The 20,337-nt window shown below is 43.9% G+C and overlaps 2 protein-coding genes across 2 annotated transcripts in view; one reads left to right on the forward strand and one right to left on the reverse strand.

Annotated features, from left to right (window-relative positions):
- Window positions 1–1,681, forward strand: part of prrt4a (proline rich transmembrane protein 4a) — a gene marked incomplete at both ends in the record, with an annotated part of 4,525 nt that extends 2,844 nt beyond the window's left edge. The window contains one exon of the mRNA XM_083654711.1: window positions 1–1,681. This exon is cut by the window's left edge and continues 442 nt beyond it. Coding sequence (XP_083510837.1) covers window positions 1–1,681 — 1,681 coding nt within the window.
- A 3,329-nt stretch (window positions 1,682–5,010) lies between these two features.
- Window positions 5,011–19,824, reverse strand: impdh1a (IMP (inosine 5'-monophosphate) dehydrogenase 1a; the record flags this gene model as incomplete). Its single annotated transcript, XM_083654839.1, has 16 exons — window positions 19,772–19,824; window positions 17,833–17,931; window positions 16,561–16,609; window positions 14,615–14,716; window positions 14,302–14,376; window positions 13,921–14,127; window positions 13,688–13,775; window positions 13,321–13,520; window positions 12,278–12,368; window positions 12,063–12,158; window positions 9,483–9,626; window positions 8,600–8,744; window positions 7,858–8,001; window positions 7,638–7,721; window positions 5,245–5,261; window positions 5,011–5,114 (listed from the first exon to the last, which is right to left on the reverse strand). The coding sequence occupies exons 2-16, from the start codon at window positions 17,928–17,930 to the stop codon at window positions 5,011–5,013; spliced, it is 1,644 nt and encodes a 547-aa protein (XP_083510965.1). The 5' UTR covers window position 17,931; window positions 19,772–19,824.
- Between the last annotated feature and the right edge of the window lie 513 nt (window positions 19,825–20,337).

The raw sequence follows: 20,337 nt of genomic DNA on the forward strand, positions 1-20,337 counted from the left end.
TCTCCCCCATCTGGCTTCTCTCCTCCTCTCTGAGCTGCCCCTGCCCTGCTTGACCTCAGCCTTCTCCCTGGCCTTCATCCTGCTCTCCAAGCGCTCGCGCACACGTCTGTCTCTCCCGCTCTCCCTGTCCACCTCCTTCTCAGCCATGCCCAAACCCTGCCTATTACTCTGCGTGTCCCTGCTGCACTTCGCGGTCTCTCTGGGGTGCGTCGGCCTTCTCCAGCTCCTGCACAGCCTCCCTGCCCTGATCCTCATCTTCCCTCAGGGCCTGTTTGTGTGCCTCTCCATCTTCCTCTCGTGCTCCTACCTCATCTTCTACTGCTTCATACGGGCCGACACCAAACACATCTACCGGCTGAGTGACAACGGAGAGAGCGGAGGCTCCCCTGAGGTGGTGCCACCTGCAAGTTGCCCGTTTGCCAAGGTGGAGGACTGGGGCAGGGCAGCAGGTGCCGGAGTAGGGGCTTCGCTGTGTTTGTTAGGGTGCGGGGGGCTGCAGCTCTATGGGGTCCTGCACACCCTGGGTCTGGATGGGGTCAATGGCTATGGCTTCCAGCCCTGGCCCTGGTGGGGCTACCAGGTAGGCTGTAGGCTCTGTGAGGTGGGGGTGTGCCTGGGCCTGTCACTCATTGCAGCACAGCCTCTGTTCTGTCACACGGGCTCCATCAGGCCTCGTCCCCGGCCAGGATCCTGGTCCCGTCTCTCCTGCGGCTCGCCTGCAAGAGGGCCCATGCTGACCTCAGATGAAGAGGTCAATTCTCCTGCCCTCCCCTCCCACTATTGCTGGTCCCAGGGCAAGGAGGAAAAGCTGGTGGTCTGTGAGGTCATCACTAAGGGACAATCAGAGGCTCTTCCTCTTTGCTCAATGGTGGACCCCCCTCGAAATGGACTAGCCCCCCGTCCCAGCCAAACCCGTTTCTCTTTTCTCCCACTGCCAACACCCCCTAGCCCACCACATAGGTCTAAAAGTGGGGTTGAGTCCTCACTGGATAGCCTGGGTCTGGACACTGACTCTACTGCGGACCTGCGCCCCCCATCTCCCATAGACCTGTCCCGCAGCATCGACCAGGCCCTGTTCAGTGAAGCGCTGTTCTCCCACAGTCTCTTTGGTCTGCCAAGGCCACCACTCCTCCAGGCCTCTTCCAGCCTTTCCTTGAGCTCTCCTAGCCACGGTACCTCACAGCAGGGCCCCAGCTCCGCGGAGACTTGCCTTTACCGAACGTCTTCCTGTGGAGACATGGATCAAGAGAACCCCCTGTCCAACTCCAGACCCTCCCAGGCACATAGCTCTCTCAGGTCTCCATCGTCTCCGGATCAGTGGAGTTGGAAGGGCAGTAACTCTGGTTCATTGTGCCAAACGTCCCTGAGTGGCTCATCTCAGGGCCTGTGCTGCAGTTCCAGGGAGACAGGGAAGATGCGCTCTCATCCCTGGGCCGGCAAGGGGCAGAACGTTGCGCAGAGCAGTCTTCCACGGGCAATCCCCCTCCTGCCTTACCACAGGCGTTACCGAACCCTGAGCTTAGCCTCCCAGGACAGCCAGGGATTTGGCCGGATGGCGGGGACTGAACAGCTGAGCGAAAGCAAACAGCTGGAACAAGATATGGCCGTACAGGCAGAGTTTATCAGCGTCTGCAAGCAAATAGATGCTCTGAGTGTTTGCAGTGACACCATTGACCTGTAGGAGGCTGGAAAGCTCCAGTTCTGGTTGGAATGAATGCAGCATTGTAAAAATACAGAAAATTAGTAGATTGCAGATAAAGTTCTGAGGGATAAATTAAATGTACATTGTGCTAGATATACAGATGAGAATAACTAACTTAACTAATGTAAAGTATAAACTGAATGTGATATTTATTGATACACAATGCAAAACCAACTTGTAAATTTGAATAATGTACATAGTAGTCAACCTTCAAAATTAGATTTCAAAGCTGACTTCATTATCATCACACTGTTTTCAGCATCTTCACCATGCTTTCCTCCTCACACTAATGTTTCTGTTTTTAGAATACAGTATTATGACAGGCTCATCAATTCTTATTGCTACTGAGGAACCTACCTGCTGAGGAACATTTCAGTAAATTGCTCATCTGAGTGAGACTGTCTTGAACATCAAGGACCAATTGCTTAAGATTATCAAAAATGGTCTCAAGCAGCAGTGTTGATTAGGCCGACTTGTATATATTTTCAAGCTGAACATTTTGATGTTTGAGGCGATCCTGCTGCGTGAAGGTCCAGCTGAGATGATGGAAGGAATGTAAAGGAGCACACGCCTCAGTGGCTTATAGGACAAAACAATATGGCCGAAAGCAAAGTTGTATTATACATTTTCTATCTATATGTTTTAACCACAAATCTATTTGTGCTCATTTCAAAATGTCTCATGACCAGCAGTCAATTATTGACAGTATCCTTCAGTTTGTACAAAGAAGATAGCCAAAAGGACTTGGGTCACAACACATTCTGCATGTACTGTCTGTGTGTGTGTGTGTGTGTGTGTGTGTGTGTGTGTGTGTGTGTGTGTGTGTGTGTGTGTGTGTGTGTGTGTGTGTGCGCGTGCATGCGTGCGTGTGCGCGTGCTCGTGCGTGTTTTGTTTTTTACAGAATTTACTTGCATACATGAATAGTTTAAACAGAAAAATGTGTCTCACAGGGGTTTGAGGTCCCTGCTGAGTTGTAAATATGATGTTGATTGCCAAAATAAAGTACAAGACACATTTCTATCTGTGGAAAACAGCAGGAGGAAATATCCTAATCTGATTTGGGGGATAGAACTTAATTGAAGTTCAATAGACCCTTTTCACAGCTGCCATTTTGTGTCTAAAAGGCAGGATTAACACAGGTTAACTCACTAATTAGGGCCCCAGCACTGGAACAGCAAAATGGACTAGAAGTTGGAAACCCTAATTCATGTTTTGGTACACCTGTGTTTCCTTTGAGAGCCAAAATGGCCACCGTGAAAAAGGGTCCATTGTAGTGGCTTATATTTTGACTCATAAAGGCATTTTTAAGAGAGGAAATAACTGGTGTGTGAGGTGAATATTGTAGTGGGGAAATGTGGACTATACTGCCATCTGTTGGGTTTGATTTGGAATGAGAAAAAGTCACCTACACATCGGATTCGGGATCACCAGCAAGCATTTACTGTTCTTCCCTATATTCTTTGGGGTAGCCTACATGTTAGAATAAAAGCCCACGTTAAAATGATCTTTATTACAATTCATAACAATATTTACAGCTAATGTATCGTAAAGCCGTGAGGTAACTGTTGGAAAGAGACCATTTCTAGGGCAGCCCAACTAAGAAATTATTGTGTATAGCCTGTCAAGTAATTTTGTATTGTCAACCAATGAAATAGTCCATTTAAGGCTCAAAAACAGACATGCTTTAATAAGTCTTCTAAATGTGCAACAATGCCAGAATCTGCACAAACAAGCCCACATGACATTACTACAAAATGACCTCGAAGAGCCACTGTTTTTCAGAGACCAGTGTATGTAAATATTGCTTTATAAAAGGTGTCTTCCCGTGAAATTGTGCAAATCACATTAAAAATTGTTTAACCAAAAACATCTTGTGGACTACAACTGTATACCAATAAATACAAATAAATAAAACTCATAATTTAAACTTCTCAAATACTGAGCCTGAAAACAAGAAAAATATAATATCTACTGGTATCTTATATATTATGTGCAGTCTATCCATGTCAATGATGCATCTCTCTACACAGTGGGATTGTGGAAGATTGGAACCATTTGTAATTTTTTATACATTTACATTTAAATGTGAAAGGTCAAACCATTATCCAAAATATACTTTATACTATGTATATTATATGTTGTGCATACTCTGTTGCAGAACAACATAACTATGACATTATTTGTACAGCACACACCTCATCACATATTATCCTGTCATCAAACACATTCTGAATGTTTTCTACTCTAAATGAAATAAATAATTCTAAAAATAAATAATTATAATTCTATATAATAAATAATTGTAATCTGATTACAATTGACTTCCTCTTTAAGGCGCTCGGGTTACATATGCGATATGTGTATATGTGAGTTAAGGCTTATGCTTAGCTTTAGTCCCCTCTGCACTAGCACATGCACAGATCTCACCATAAAATAGATCGGAGATCACAGTACAGAAGTGACAGGCAAGCTAAGCCAAAAGATCAGGGGACACACGGCGTCCTTTTCAACGGACACACATTTCCATCAAGTAAGAGGCCAAATTTGAAACGCTGATGTAGAATTTGCCTAAAGCCAAGTAAAAAGTCAGTCAAAGTAACCTGGGGGAAATCCAGTGCTGGAACATCACAGAGAAGAGAGAAGCCAGTGAGAAGAACATACAGTAATTGTACTACATTGAGGAGCCTTGTGCACAAGCTGGCAGGCTAGGAAGATGTGATCAAGAGTACAAATAATTCAAGGTTGACTTCAGAGCTTGCTCTGAATGTTGGCAGAGAGCTGCAGCGTTGCCAGAAGCTATTTAACTTTCTGTCTTTTGCTTTCCTTTTCTGAGAAAAAGCCAATTGTTGAACATACATTTTAAATGATGCCCAATGGCTGTAGTCTGTATTCCTGCAAATAATATATTGTAAAATATGCAAAATATAAAAAGATTGGCTGTACGCCTACAAGGGCTCCCTGTATATTCTCCCTCCTCAGAGTGCAGTTCTCATTAGGTCAGAAGTGTTTTAAAGTGTTAAAAGTGTTACGTGCTAAAAAAAAACAGCTACTACACCTTCAATGGTGTGAGAAAGAAACATTAACATTTCATGTAGTGTGCACTCATGCTACTCTCTTCTATGACCCTGCACATCTGAACTTTGACCTTTAGCCTCCAGATTAAAGTGTGCTATATAGCATTTGTCCTTGAAGGAGTCAGAGATGAGACAAAGAAGAAGAAGAAGCGAAGAAGAGACAGAGGAGCACAGTCAGATCTCAGAGTGGTGACATTGTAAGGGTACAATGGTTGTTCCTGTTTGCAGGTTGATCACATGTGTCCGGTGCACCTGCTGGTCGCCGATGGCGTAGGGACGTTGGGCGCTGCTCGAGTGTTTCCTCTCCCTCCTGTCTCAGTAAAGTCGCTTCTCATGACTACAATAGGAAAAGAAAAGGAAAGAGTCCGGAATTCATGTGATTTCACATTCAAAACAAATGTTGGATGGAGATGACAGGATGAAAGAAGAGGATGGAGCTGTGATGACAGGATGATGGATGTACTTACATGGCAGAAAAGAATATCTAACATGGGAGCATGAGTGAGAAAAGGAAGAGAAAAGACAATTTGATGCTGCTAGCTAACACCACAGATACATGACATTTGACAGTGGAAGGTTTACGATAAAGGCCGGGACTGAACAGAAGTGCAGTCTCTAGACATTGCAAGACAGTGCCTCACTTGCTATACAGTAATATACCTGTCTCATGTTCAGAGAGGGGGCAACAGATAATGACAGACTCCACTGAGCCCCCACACTGTAAAAACGACAAGTTCCTCGAGGAACCTCTAGGTTACTCCAAGAACCTATAGGGGTTCCCCCAAGAACTCAGAAGTTCCTCAATGCTCCTCCATGCTCTCAGAGGTGCCTGCAAGAACCTTTACTTTTTACGCAGTATGAATATGGGTCCTCAAAGAAGCCAATTTGAATTAAGGTTCCTGGAGGCTCTTTAGGCTATATTTTGATGATATCCAAATATAGTAGCCTAAAGATATGTATAATGAGTGAGCATCTCTGGTATATATGATGCTCACAAGTCATTTTTGCAAGTCCAAGTCAAGTCTCAAGTCTTTGAGCTAGAGTCCAAGTCAAGTCTCAAGTCTTTACAAGTCCAAGTCAAGTCTCAAGTCTTTGAGCTAGAGTCCAAGTCAAGTCTCAAGTCTTTACAAGTCGAAGTCAAGTCGCAAGTCTTTGAGCTAGAGTCCAAGTCAAGTCTCAAGTCTTTACAAGTCGAAGTCAAGTCGCAAGTCTTTGAGCTAGAGTCCAAGTCAAGTCTCAAGTCTTTACAAGTCGAAGTCAAGTCGCAAGTCTTTGAGGACAAGTCTCAAGCCAAGTCTCAAGTCACTGTATGTGTGACTTATATTACCCGTATCATCTGTAACACAAGTCCAAGTCTCAAGTCCCCATCTCTGTCATACTGTGAGGATGTTTTTGAATTTATCTCACTGAAATCAAACTTTGCTCTGAAAAGGCTTTTTTCTCCCAAGCATGTATTTGGGTCATTGAAAAACACTATACAAATTAAACTAATAATAATTATTATTATTATGTCATAGTGGTTATTTGCATAAAAACACAGTTTTATTAGGAAATTATTGTATCTTTTTTTTTTTATATATGTGCTTTGATTTAATCAAATGTAACTCAATTTGTAACTTAATTGACAAAGTAACTGGTATAATATTACTGAAATCCTATAAGTAATAAGTTATATTACTGAGTTACTTCTAAAAGTAATATATTAAATGTAATGTGTTACTTTTGTTACCCCCAACACTGCCATATACACGCATATCTATGGTTTTCACAGCCAACCAAGCTGTCATCTCGGCATCAGCTTGACGTTTGATATTATCCCCATCATTGTCAATAAAGTAAACAAATAAAACAAGTAAATATATAAATAAATCTCGTCTCTGCCTCTACTAGTTGGTCATGAAACTGGCAAATGTCAAGGAACTATATTTCCTTGATTAATGGGGACTGATCTGGCTTTCAGTTTCTGTCAGTCAGGACTCCGGTAGGTCCGAGCGCCAATCAAATCAAAAGAAGACTGGATGAAAGCAGCGCGAGCCAGCCATGGATGTATTTTTCTCTCTCACTTCTGGGAGCATTGAAGCAGAGCAGACAAGGCAGGACGGTAAGTACGAGCAAGACAGGCAGATAGGTTAATTTAAAACTTTTGAAGTTGAGTTTTGTCTTCATTCCGTCTGAAACAATATTATACGTTCGTGGGGATAAAACGTCGCCCACGCGTTTGGTCGCAAAATAACCCACACTTGTTTGCTAAATTAATGGACATTAGCTAACTAACGTTAGCTAGCTAACGCTAACATTAGCTATCTACGCTAGCTTCCCTTTTAAGTTGAAAAGGCTAATAATGTATAGACTGCTGCAGCTAATTTAGTTTGCCATTTAATGTGGGTGGGACTAGCTTAGGCCAGCGGTAGTGCCATCTACTATCTAGCTAAAGTTCCCTACCACTTGTCCCCTGAGTGCATTTACTGTAGCCTACCTCCCAGCCAAACGTCTCCATCAAACAATTCTCTACTTATAATGCAATACTCCCAGAGTTGTTAGTGCACTACAACCCTCTCAGTGAGACTCCTTAATCCTTAATAAAAAAAATATATATATGTATATATATATATATATATATATATATATATATATATATATATATATATATATATATATATATAGCAGCACGTCACCAAACAACACTCTATCCAAATGACTTGACAGGAGCAGCAGACAACACCCACATAAACACAGACAGGAACACAAGGACACACCAAGAGCTGTCAAGGAAATAGGGAATGGCATGGAAGGAATCGTAGATATGGGGGGGGGGGGGGGGGGGGGTCAACAGGAGCCAGGGGGCGGGGGTCAGACTTACGAGTGGAGGCCATGGACTCCCCCCTCCACCTGAGCAGACATGGTCCTCTTCTCAAACTTCAGCTCTCCAGAGTACATCATAGACCTGGGACAATGACACCCATATCAGACTACTAGACCAAAGCTCTTACGGATTTGCGCGCGCGCACACACACACGCACGCACGCACGCACGCACACACACACACACACACACACACACACACACACACACACGCTTACCGCAGTATGCACAGACTCTTGGCTCCTATGTCCTGACAGCCATGTTGGATCCCAGCAATGAGGTAAGGGACAAACTTATGGATGGATCCTTTATCTTGTACTGAGCCTGAAACACCCTGTGCCACCTTCACCTTATCTCCCTCACTTGACGGACACACCACACACACACACACACACACACACACACACACACACACACACACACACACACACGCAACAATGAGATAATTTATATACCGGTAGTAGGCCTACTATTGCCTAGCTACAGTATAGGGCTGGGTATTGGCAAGGACCTCACGATATGATACATATCACGATACATGTGTCACAATACATTGCGATGCAATACATATTGCGATATATTGCAATACTCTACATAATTTACTGAAAATTTCAAAATTACTAAAAATACAACATGCTGTGTGTGCACCACCCAGGTAGTGTAGTAATATGTACATCACTTTATATTGATAACTTAGTGGACACATTGAATCAAAACTACCGAGTGTTGAGTGTCTTACTGAACGTACTGAAAAAAAAAGTATTATTATCTTGTCACTGAACACACGGCTGTGCAAAAAAATCGATATGGCGATATATCACGATATTTTTCTGAAATATCGATACAGTATTGCGGAAAAAAGTATTGCGATATATTGCCCTATCGATTTTATTGCACAGCCCTACCTAGCTATAGGCTACTCTAATGTATAAATGCCCCCCATCCTCCCTGTTTCTCTACCTGAAATAGCGTTTCTGACTGCTGTTGTTTTTCTCCATGGCGTCCAAAGAGCCCATGCCCCGGTACTTCTTCAGACGCACGCCATCCGAAAAGAAGTACTCTCCTGGAGCTTCGGTGGTTGCCGCAAGCAACGACCCCATCATCACTGAGGGTAGGAGCGTCAGAGGTCAAAGACATGACAAAGGTAATAATTGTGACATGTGATGACTTAAGAACAGGTCAGTGCCCCAGAGCTATGGGCAACCTGGGCGAGTGCCCAGGGGCCCCTCAGTGTGAAGGGGCCCTCCGTGATGGCAGGAAGAAAACAAATATAAAGAAAATAAAACATACGTCAGGCTAAGCCCCCACAAATCAGGACTTTATCACCCCCCCCACCCTCCCCCCACGCCCCCAGAGCACAACCGGGTCAGTAACAGGCTGGGGTCCCCCCCATGGACTTTTTACTTTATGCACTGCATACTTGCACCAAGTCAAATCCTTCGTTTGTAATTACTACTTATAATTACTTACTATGGCTGTTAAAATTAATCTTAATCTTGAATCTTAATCGCCACAAAAAGAGGCCATACCAAGCATACCATAACCAAACAAACACCAAACATATCAATCAGACAGCTGTCTGATTGATTTCCCCAGTCAGGACCACATTTTTCAGATTATTCCAGCAGCACATGAATGCAGCAGGATGTCAGTGGCTGCAGGCAGGTAGGTCAGGAGGTGAAGTGGAGCGTGCGATTAGCTAATTGATTAGCTAATCACCAAGCTAGCTAAAGTAACGTAGTAACTGGATTATGAGGACAGATCACGGTTTGCAAAGAAAACTCCAAGAAAGAACTACTAGCTAAAGGTAAGAACCAAGGAGCTAAGGAATTGATCGTCCTACCTGTGGAGGCTCCCAGGGCCAGAGCTTTCACCACATGTCCGACAGTCTGAATGCCTCCGTCGGCGATGACCGGCACACCAAAGCGCCGGGCGTACTCTGCCACCTTGTACACCGACGTGCCTTGGGGCCGTCCACACGCCATCACTACACGAGATACAAGAGCATCATACGTTAATACTATGTGTTAAACCAGTCAAACCAATTTGCTGTTTTGTTTGTTGGTCCCATATGCCAGTGGTTCTCAAACGTTTTCACATCAAGGACCCCTAAACTGACACAAATTAGACCACGTCACCACGGACCCCCATTTATTAAGATTTTGTCCCACGGTCCCCCATCTGATAAGATTGTAGCTTTTGTGATGACCCCCCCCCCCCCACTCTCCTGACCCTCTGTTTTGCAGGAGCCAGGTGTTGGGGTCGTTAGGCTGATTGGGTGCACCTGGGCCTGGTGCACTCATTCGGCTTAAAGGCCCAATTATACTCCATTTTCATCCGTAAATAAGGGCGTCCGTTTCAAACGGTGTAATCGTCACTGCCCACATACTTCCATGCATCTTTCATGTTGGTATCATGTTAAGCAATACATCCACCAGTGGGCAGTAGAGAGTCAAATGCATGAGTGTGTGTGTGGTTTCGCTGCGTTTCATGCGTATCCGTAAGCTTTCAGAAGACGGACAGAAAACGGACGAAATGAACACAGAGTACGGACAGAAGGCTCTGTCCGTCTCCGTCTTTAACGTTGAGTATAATTGGGCCTTTATAAGACCAATCAATCTCTCCCCCTCCTCACCAATGCACATTTTTGTTCTAATGTAGTTTGTGTTGTCTTGTTATTTCCCCTTAGTTTTAGTTAGTAAATGATTGTTTGAACTTTTACTTTGGTGTATGGCTCCCCTCATTTGTTACTTCCTTGAGCCAGGTTGTAAACATACAGTAGCCTATGAGGGGAATCATACACCAAAGTAAAAGTTATAACAATAATTTATTAACTAGAACTAAGGGGAAATAACTAGACAACACAAACTATGTGAAATAACTTAGAACAAAAGGTGCATCAGTGAGGAGGGAGAGACACATCTGAAGGTCTTCTGATTGGGTGCATCAGCCTAATGAACCCAACATCAGGGCCAGGAGAGTGGGATGGTTGTCACACTTTTAGATGTTTTATTACAGAAAGTGGATGAAACACATCACCAAAATAAGTCATACATTCTGTCATTGTGTTATTTATGGTTAGACTTCTAGTGAAAATAAATGATTACCCTTTTTGCTGGGGACCCCCTTGAACCCCCTCAAGAACCACTGCCCTATGCAGTCATGATCTTAAATGATGGAGGGCAGCCCTCCAGAGCTATGGAGAATGAAGGAAAGCGAGTAGCCTATGCGAGAGGGTTGATGCCACTCCACGCTGCAGGTATCACCAGAACATTGCAAAACGTATGATCAGTGTAGACGGGGCTAACTCATTTACAAAAGTAACATATTACATGTAATATATTACTTTTAGCAGTAACTCAGTAATATAACTTATTATTACCAATAGGATTCCAGTAATATTATACCAGTTACTTGTCAGGTAACACAAGTTACAAATTAAGTAAAAAAAAAATCAAAGCACATTTAAATAAAGATACAATCATTTCCTAATAAAATTGTGTGTTTTTATGCAAATAACCAATATAGATGACAATAACAAAGGAAAACATTTAGGATTTTGGACGGTTTACACTGACTTCAAGACGGTTGAAATAATTTTTCGGGATGGTTCCGGGGCGGTGATGTCATTCTGCTATTGCTGTTATTATGGTGAAAGTAATGCAAAAGTAGTGTAATAAGTAACGAGTTACTCAACACAGACGGTAATATTGTAAAGTAACTTATTACTTTAAAATGAAAGTAACTAGTAATATGTAGTATATTGCATTTTGAAAGTAACTTGCCCAACACTGCGTATGATCCATATGAAGATAAGCTATTTTTCCAGCACTTGTCTGATTGGCCCAGTGTGGAGGCATTTTGCTTGTGCTTTCCTGTTGCTTCCTATGTAGCAAATATAGCCTGCTGCTGGTTGCACATACATACAGTATGTCTCGCCCACTATACAGTAGGCCTGCAACTAACGATTATTTTCATAATCGATTAATCTGTCGATTATCTTCTCGATTAATCGATTAGTTGTTTGTTTGGTCTATAAAATGTCAGAAAATGGTAGCAAATGACGATCAGTGTTTCCCAAAGCCCAAGATGATGCTCTCAAATGTCTTGTTTTGTCCACAACTCAAAGATAATATCAGTTTTACTTTACTGTCATACAGGAGTAAAGCAACCAGAAAAGATTCACATTTAAGAAGCTGGAATTAGAGAATTTAGACCTTTTCTCTTAAAATTGTACTCGTAACGATTACGGTAATCGATTATCAAAATAGTTGTCGATTAATTTTCTGTCGATTGACTAATCGATTAATCATTGCAGCTCTACTATACAGTCAATGGTCTTGCCCCTCGATGTGACGTCACCTGAAAACAAGCTATTTTCAAAACCATGGAGGAGGAAGAGGAAAGCTTTTCCCCTTCATACCTTCCTGGGTGATACAGATGGAGCCGCAGCCCATTCCCACCCTTAGGGCGTCCACACCAGCATCTATCAGGTTCTTAGCCTGCGCTGCTGTCACCACTAGAGGGAGACAGAGACACACAAACGAGTCAAACAGGAGAGAGACTGTTTAAACATGGGGGTTTTCACAGTACAAATGCAGAGAGAGAGAGAGAGTGGAGGACAGGATATGAGCTCACCGTTTCCCCCGACTACCTGGAGTTCAGGGTATTTCTGTTTGATGTAGTTTATCATATTGATTTGATACACCGAGTTTCCTTGGGAGGAGTCCTGCAATCCAAGTATCCAGATGTGAGACAGTTTCAAATGAGAGGCAGGCTGCAGCTGTAGCTAATACAATAATGATTACAGTCCCGCCTAGCTTCAGACAACTTACAAGCGCCTGCGAATTTAATTTAATTTAATTTAAAATAGCCCTACTTTTTCCATACAGGTAGCAATCACAATAAAAAAGCACTTGGTTTAAAGACGATGTTGTTGTCATTTGAAATGGGCTAGTCATGTTCATGTAGTTTATACCAAGCAGTTTTTGCCAGTTTTGGTCATTTCGGGCCTGTCCCGGCCTGTCTTTTCAATTGAAATTTTCCCAGCGGGGAAACAGCGGATAGCTAGGGATAGGAAGGTGATAGAGAGTCCGGATTCGAGAGGTGGGCCAGTGGAGTGGCTAGGGGGATATAGGTGGTGGGAGCCGGAGGGGGCCATAGGGGGAGTGGTTAGGGGGCTGTGGGTGGTGGGGGGAGGGGCCATAGGTGGAGTGGTTAGGGGGCTGTGGGTGGTGGAGGTGTGGTGCCATGAAGCTGAATGGCCACACCACTGTGCCGTGGGCTTAAAGGTTTGTGATTGCTTTGTGATGTGTACATGTATGAAAAATTAGGGCAATTTTAAATAGATCCCGCCCCGCAGTGGAATTTGCGGGTGCTTGTTTGAGACTCCGAGAGTCCGAGAGAATTATTACTTAATTCTTATTACTTAAAGGACACGGACTGCGTCACCTGTTGATGGCGTCATCAGAGCGAAAACAGTTGCCTGGAATTGTCCAGTCATGACCGGACAATTCCAGGCAACTATTTTCTTACTGTTTCAAGTCACGTCACCGTCACTTTTGACATCTTTTACCGGATGAAGGATTTTATTCAGTGGTTGTCTGGAGCTCTCTGACGTTCCGTGTCGTAACTTGTCGTCTTTGCCCAGTGTTAATCATCATACCAGAGTGAAAACCCACCAGGACTACCACATCCACCCCGGCCTGCATGAGGAGGTCCAGTCTGTACTTGTCGTCCTCCCTGGTGCCGATGGCAGCGCCACACAGCAGCTGTTTGCGGGAGTCCTTGGAGGCCAGGGGGTAATCTCTGTTCTTCTTCAGGTCAGTCCTTGCAATGATCGCCACCAGCTCATCACTGTCATTCACTATGGGCAGCTTACCTGACAGAGAGAAGGTAAAAGAGTCAGCATGTCAATCTGAAAGGAGGAAAAGAAAATCTAATTTTCATAGACTTGTTTTTATTAAGTAATAATGTTATCAGTTGTCCTTCACCTCCATTTGTTTTCCTGTTGTTTCTTGCATGCACACAGTAGCGTGACAGATTTACCTTTCTTGCTGCGTTGCAGTATATCATTAGCCTCTTTTAGCGTGACACCAGCTGGTGCCACAACTAAATCTTCCCTTTTTGTCATTGCCTGGGTCAAACAAAGGTGACATTGTTTCAAAGAGTGAACGTTAAATATCACTATTATTAAGTTAAGTGGCATCATGTATTTGCTTCAAAGGTTTGGGTGCACATAAAAAAACACATACAGTATGGCACACACAGCTAATACACACCTCCTCGAGGGGTTTGTCGTGGTCCTTCTCAGAGAGGAAGTCTATATCTCTGGAGGTGACGATGCCGACCAGCTTGCTGCCCATCTTGCCCGTCTCTGTAACGGGGATCCCAGAGAAGCCATGGCGCAGCTTGGCCTCAAACACGTCCCCCACTGTGTGACGGGGGCTCATCACCACCGGGTCTGTGATGAAGCCCTGCTCAAATTTCTGACAACAAAGTCACAAATGTGGTGTGGTTAGGGCGGGGATTGTGATGAGTTTTTTTTTATCTTCTTCTTCTTTCAAAGCAAATAACATCTTATCCTGAAGGAGGACCATCTGTCTGGAGTTCTGTATTTCTGTTACAAGTCGTTGTCTTTGTTGACTACCTCCACCACTTACCTTGACTTTGCGCACCTCGTTGGCCTGGAACTCAGCAGTGCAGTTATGGTGCATTATTCCAATCCCGCCCATCAACTGAAACAGATAAAACAGCCAATCGGAGACGGCAGAGCAAAAACAAATATTCACTGATAAAATAACATTCACAAACTCATTAAGATGTGCTAAGGGAAATGTTGTACTGTGTGCTTGTCGCACTACATCATTGTCAGACAACAGGTTTGTGGAGCAGAATGGATGGCGTCTGCACCGCGTTAGACTGAGTGAGCCGTGATATGTGAAGTATGATAGGCGGTATTGTGGGAGCACTCACTGCCATGGCGATGGCCATGGATGACTCTGTGACTGTATCCATGGGAGATGAAATGAGAGGCGTCTTCAGAGTTATCTTCTTCGTCAACGCAGAGGTTAGATCCTGAGGATTGGGTGTATTTGGAAACAGAAACACGATTTTATGAGCTTGCAAAGGAGAAAAAAAAATCAAAGATAGACTTAATGGCCTGATGTCCACCACCTGCGTTACAGCTCCGTGCAGCTGCTTGAACAGACCCACACTCATGATGTAATCTGTCAGATGCATGTGGGATCTGACAAAAACAGAAGAGGTGTGTATTTTTTCCGTACCGCATGTATCGCCCATCTATTAACATGGGCGAGAGTATGTTCCGGCAGTTTTACCGGATCCGCACGGAGCCGTGTACATCTGTATCTGGTGTATATTGGGTTTAAGGTGTCCATACAGAGGCATCCGCAAGGTGCACAAAAGGCGGACGCTCCAGAAAAGCGCTGCAGCCGGCGTTCTTCTCATCAGTGCAAAGCTGAGAAATGTTAAACTTGTCAGAAAAGCAAGCGCTGGGTGACGTGATGAACCGCTTTTTCCAGCCGGGGCGATGGAGAAGTAGGACGTTGTGCCATCATAAAGGCAGCTTGGATTATACCGGACATGTCTTGTAAATACAGCCTTGCTTGTTCTGCAACACTGTGTTGTTAGTAACGTTAGTGCCAGTGCTAACGTTACGTTAACCAGGTGGTTAGTGCAGCTGGTAAGCTAAGAGGAGACGTTATCATCACATCCGCTCCTCCTCACAAAAAGCGCTCCAGGCAGCACATTTTCCATACACAAAACAACGCTGACAAATGCTGTGTCGACACGCAGCCTAAGAAGCTTTTCATAGTGGATGTATACACCGATGTCGTGAGAGTACGTAGTTCGATAAGAACTACCCAATCAGGACTGACAATACTCCCAACTTTCCCACACAGAGCATCCCTACTCCCCACAGGGTTAAATGTGCAGCACAGTATACATTCAGGACTGCACATGCTGCAATCAGACACCTGTATGGCACTAGGCAACCCATTCTGTCAACGTGTTTGTTTTGATTCTGCCATGCGATGGAACAACTTAAAAGCCATTGAGGTTACATTAGAAGCTGACTGGCTAACTTCACCTGCTGATTGTGAGGTGTGTGTGTGTGTGTGTGTGTGTGTGTGTGTGTGTGTGTGTGTGTGTGTGTGTGTGTGTGTGTGTGTGTGTGTGTGTGTGTGTGTGTGTGTGTGTGTGTGTGTGTGTGTGTGTCTGTTTTGAGCACCTGCTATCCAGCAATAACCCATGTGACCTCTGCAGGAAATTAATTTAATGTCCCAGCAGAGCTTACAAAGAGGAAAACAACACAAAACAAGACCCAAAAAAAAAAAAAACCCAGAGCTCAACCGCCCTTCACTAAAGAACACGGAAAAGAGTTAGGGATTGCAAAGCAGATGGACCTTAATTAAATAAGCGACATCCATATATTGTTTGGACAGAGTAGAGTCGAATTAATGCTAATTTAAGAGACAGTAAGACAGTAAAAAAAAAATCTAAATATGATTAATCTGATTCAGTTAATAACAGATAATTTAAAGAACAGAGATTATGAACGGACCACAAGAGTTGAGCCAGCTTCTCTGCCAGCTGTGAGTGTGTAACCACAGTTTTAGTTTTTATGAGGTCAAGGACAAGGACACCAGAGGAATGGCATGTCAATACAAATATGCTAAAACAAAGTAGAGTAAATTGAAATACTGTATGCAAGGAAATTAATCTTCACACTTCATACAGCGTGCCACTGCAGTCTTATGGGAGAGACTGGATTAGAGCAGGTGTTGTCTTCATTCAACTACAGTTGTAGCAAATGAACGCAGATACACACACAAATGCACAATATATGATATGGTGCTGATGCATTATGGTCTGTGATATTTTTTACAGATACTCACCACCTCATCAGATGTAAAGTCTATGAAACCAGGGAGGATCAGGAAGTCACTAAGAAGAGAGGAAACACACGCATCATGTGGACTGACAGCACAATAAGACAACATAACGGTAATACCTTTATTTATTAGGAATAGGATTGTTATTATTTGTAGTTAGTAGTACTAACTGTGGTACTGAAGAATTCAATATTGTACGAAGATAGCAACTCCCCAGAAGGGACTGCAACAGTATCCTTTACATAATCTTTATTGTGAAAGCCCACAACAAGTGTGCATTTTGACACTTGTCGAAAGTGAGCATTATTTGAAGAATATTATTGCTGTCCATTCCAGAGAGTTGCTGTCTTCCTACAATGTGGAATTCTTCAGTCAAGTTTGCCTTTCTCAACACTATGAACACCTGAATTTAACCATATACTAGAAACGGCTGTTTGGTTGCACCAGTCCTGCACACTATCACAAAAAATAGTACTGTCGTCGTCGTTGTTGTCGCCGCCGCCAGTAGCAGCAGTAGTAGCAGTAGTAGCAGTAGTAGCAGTAGTAGTAGTAGTAGTAGTAGTAGCAGTAAGAATCACTGTCAAGACCTTGTTTGGTATAGCATCAGTAGTCTATGTGAACTGCACATATCCATTCCCATGAAGCAGCAGTTCTCTGACTCAGCTGGCAGTGAGCAGAGATAATCTGCCAGCCTTTCAACCCACTGAAAGCTACCACACTTATCCTCCGCACTCTGATAAAGCCTGCATACAGGCCTACTGTCTCCATTAAAAACTACACTGACACACATTGACACACACACGCACACACACACGCATGCGCACGCACACACACACACACACACACACACACACACACGCACGCACGCACACACACACACACACTCGCACACACACATGCACACACACACACACACACACACACACACACACACACACACACACACCAGATTCACCTCCTTTTTAATGGCAGATGTCTGTGTGTAACCACTCAGTCGCCCTTGAAAGTGGTATTACTATTAATAATCCTCCACATAAAGCCCAACAGATAGGACTGATATGACTGCCAAACATTTAATGGGAGATATTGCATAATTGTGTGTTTGCATGCTTGTGTGCGTGCACTTGCATGCATAATGTGTGTGTGTGTGTGTGTGTGTGTGTGTGTGTGTGTGTGTGTGTGTGTGCGTGCGCACATGCATGTGTCAGTGTCTACTACACACTGAAATGAGTCTGAGCTGAATCTGTGAACTTGTTTGTTCTGTTAACATCTTACTTGTATGTGAGTCCTTCACCGATAGCAAAGAGTTGTTGTGCTGTTAGTCCATCTTCAGGGACATAGCCTGTCCCTCCACTGATCAAGTAGTCAGCCATGCTGGAACATGAACACATGCACACCCACATGCACACGCACACACACTTAATGTATGATATACAGTCATTCAGCAGGAAATATCAACTGCTTACTGCCAAGTTTGAATACTTGGTTAGTGTGTGAACATATATATGACAATACAACAAATGACTTGTGTCATGAAGCCAAATGTATGGTTCTATAGAGCTCTTGAATCTTATGTTACAATAGAAGATTGATAGTTTTTCAATATTTTATTCAAACCCTCATTTAAGCTGTGTGCATAAATCATGGGCTAGGGCTGCACGATATGCAAAAAAGAAAATCATATTGCGATTATATCGACAAATATTGCGATATGCGATACGATTTTAGTGGGAATGCTAATTTCTGCACTTCATTTTCACTGAAAATAATAATAATACAGTAATAATAATATATATATGTATACATGTACACAAACACACACACATATCGTCGCTGTCGTTCCAGGACCTCGAATTTCCAAAACAGAAACTTTTCAGGAAGTAAAAAAAACCTGTTTGCTCTTAAACTACTGAACCAAATGTCGTCCAAGTTGGCACATGTCTTAATTATAGTTAGTTTCCCGCTGAATGTGTCATTACTTTATTAATATCTTACCTGGATAAGCTCAAATGATGTTGTTTATATTATCAGTCCGACTTGGAAGCACTTTCTCACGGCCAGTCAAGCGGGAGGCAGTCGCATGCTCATGCACGAGCCCCCAAGCTCCAGGCCGCGGGGGCGCGCGCAGGAGCAGCAGCATTGCCCCTCGCCTCTCATGGCCGAAGCGGGGGCTTTGGCATGGGGTGAGAAATAGTCTGACATAACGTAGCGTTAACGTTACTTTATTCTCGTCAGAAAACACTCCGATTTGCATGTTAACTGGAAAACATTTGATTGATATATTAACGTCAGAGGAAGCCAGGAGGATTAGTCAAAACAATATGAGAAATACACAGCGCGTCTGCCGTGTGTCTTTTCCGGGTTTACTGCCCTGCGTGGGGGGGTACACACGGAGGTAGGGGGGGAATTTCGAGGTTTGACTGACAGATTGAGGGCGAATGGCGTTACGAGATTTACTCACAAGCTCGTTTTAATGCTTTTCCATTGGTTGCATTTGTTAAAAACCACACAGAGACGTGAAGGGTGACCAATGGCATTGATTCATGACAAAAAATAAAAAAGTGAAAAAAGGCACATTCGAGGTCCTGGAACGACAGCGACAATATATAGTATGCAATTTTTTTCATGGTATGTTGCGACACATTTGACCTTGATCAAATTACAGCTGCTCCTGCAATCTGAATATTATTGCAGTTGGCCATATTTTGAGTTTGATATTGATTTGATTCATTGTGCAGCCCTATCATGGGCAGACCTACTGTTACAAAGAACCTAATAGTCATTAATTATTCCTGGATCAAACTCTCCTTATGCTGCGTGCAAACGCACCATCTGTTGAATAGATTCTCAAAGATTCCATTTAAATGTTGTTATCCCGGGCAGGATATATGCTAACAAAAAGGAATCTGTCCTTGTCAATGGAACCTCCTTCCAGACGTGTGTGATGGCGGTACAGTACAGTAGGTAAGAGGATTTGGTTACATCATCCTGTCTGTCTAGGGAGCTGATAACTGGCCTTTTAACAGCCCACCGCTATCGTCACTAGAAAAGGAAAACACTTGAGTTGCTACAGGAGACGCTCACCAGCTATGTGTTAGTTAATTACAAAAGGCTTTGCTGAATGACTGCTGCTGACCTAATTTGTGGAAGGTTTGCACTGAGGGTTCAGCTCATGATCTCACAGACCTACAAGGGTTCTGAGTGTTAGACTGACCTCTCTGGCTCATAGCCGGCTTGGATCCGCGTAGCGCTGTAGCGCTGCGCTGCAGTCTCATGTCCATGCCCATGTAGACTGCCGGGGGCATACGCTCCATAGGGCTGAGGCTGTTCGCCCTCCCGGTTCGAGAGGCGCGGCCGCGCCGGCTCCATGTCCCCTACAATCCTCCGGTAGTCGATCTGGTAGTTGTTGTCTCGCTCTCCGTCCCCAAACCGGTCATAGCCACCGTGACCCTCCATCTCAGGGAAATCCAGGGCTACGACCTCCACGGGCTCCACCGCCTCGCCTCACACACACACACACTGTAAGCACTTGTGGCACACACTCGAACGCAATCAGAACACGCCCCCGCCCACACAAATGAAGTAGCAGCCAGAGTCTCCACACAGACACACGATGGGACACTCAAATTGCTTTCGAATGACAGTCGCTCATAAACACCTGATGCTTTGAACGCACCTTCACGTGAACACCTTGCACACACACGTCACACACACACACACACACACACACACCTGACATGGATGGCAGTGAGCTGCCTTGCTGGTTTTGTCCAAAGTGGC

Source organism: Poromitra crassiceps (assembly GCF_964638095.1).
Source record: "Poromitra crassiceps genome assembly, chromosome: 18".
Classification (NCBI taxonomy): Eukaryota; Metazoa; Chordata; class Actinopteri; order Beryciformes; family Melamphaidae; genus Poromitra; species Poromitra crassiceps.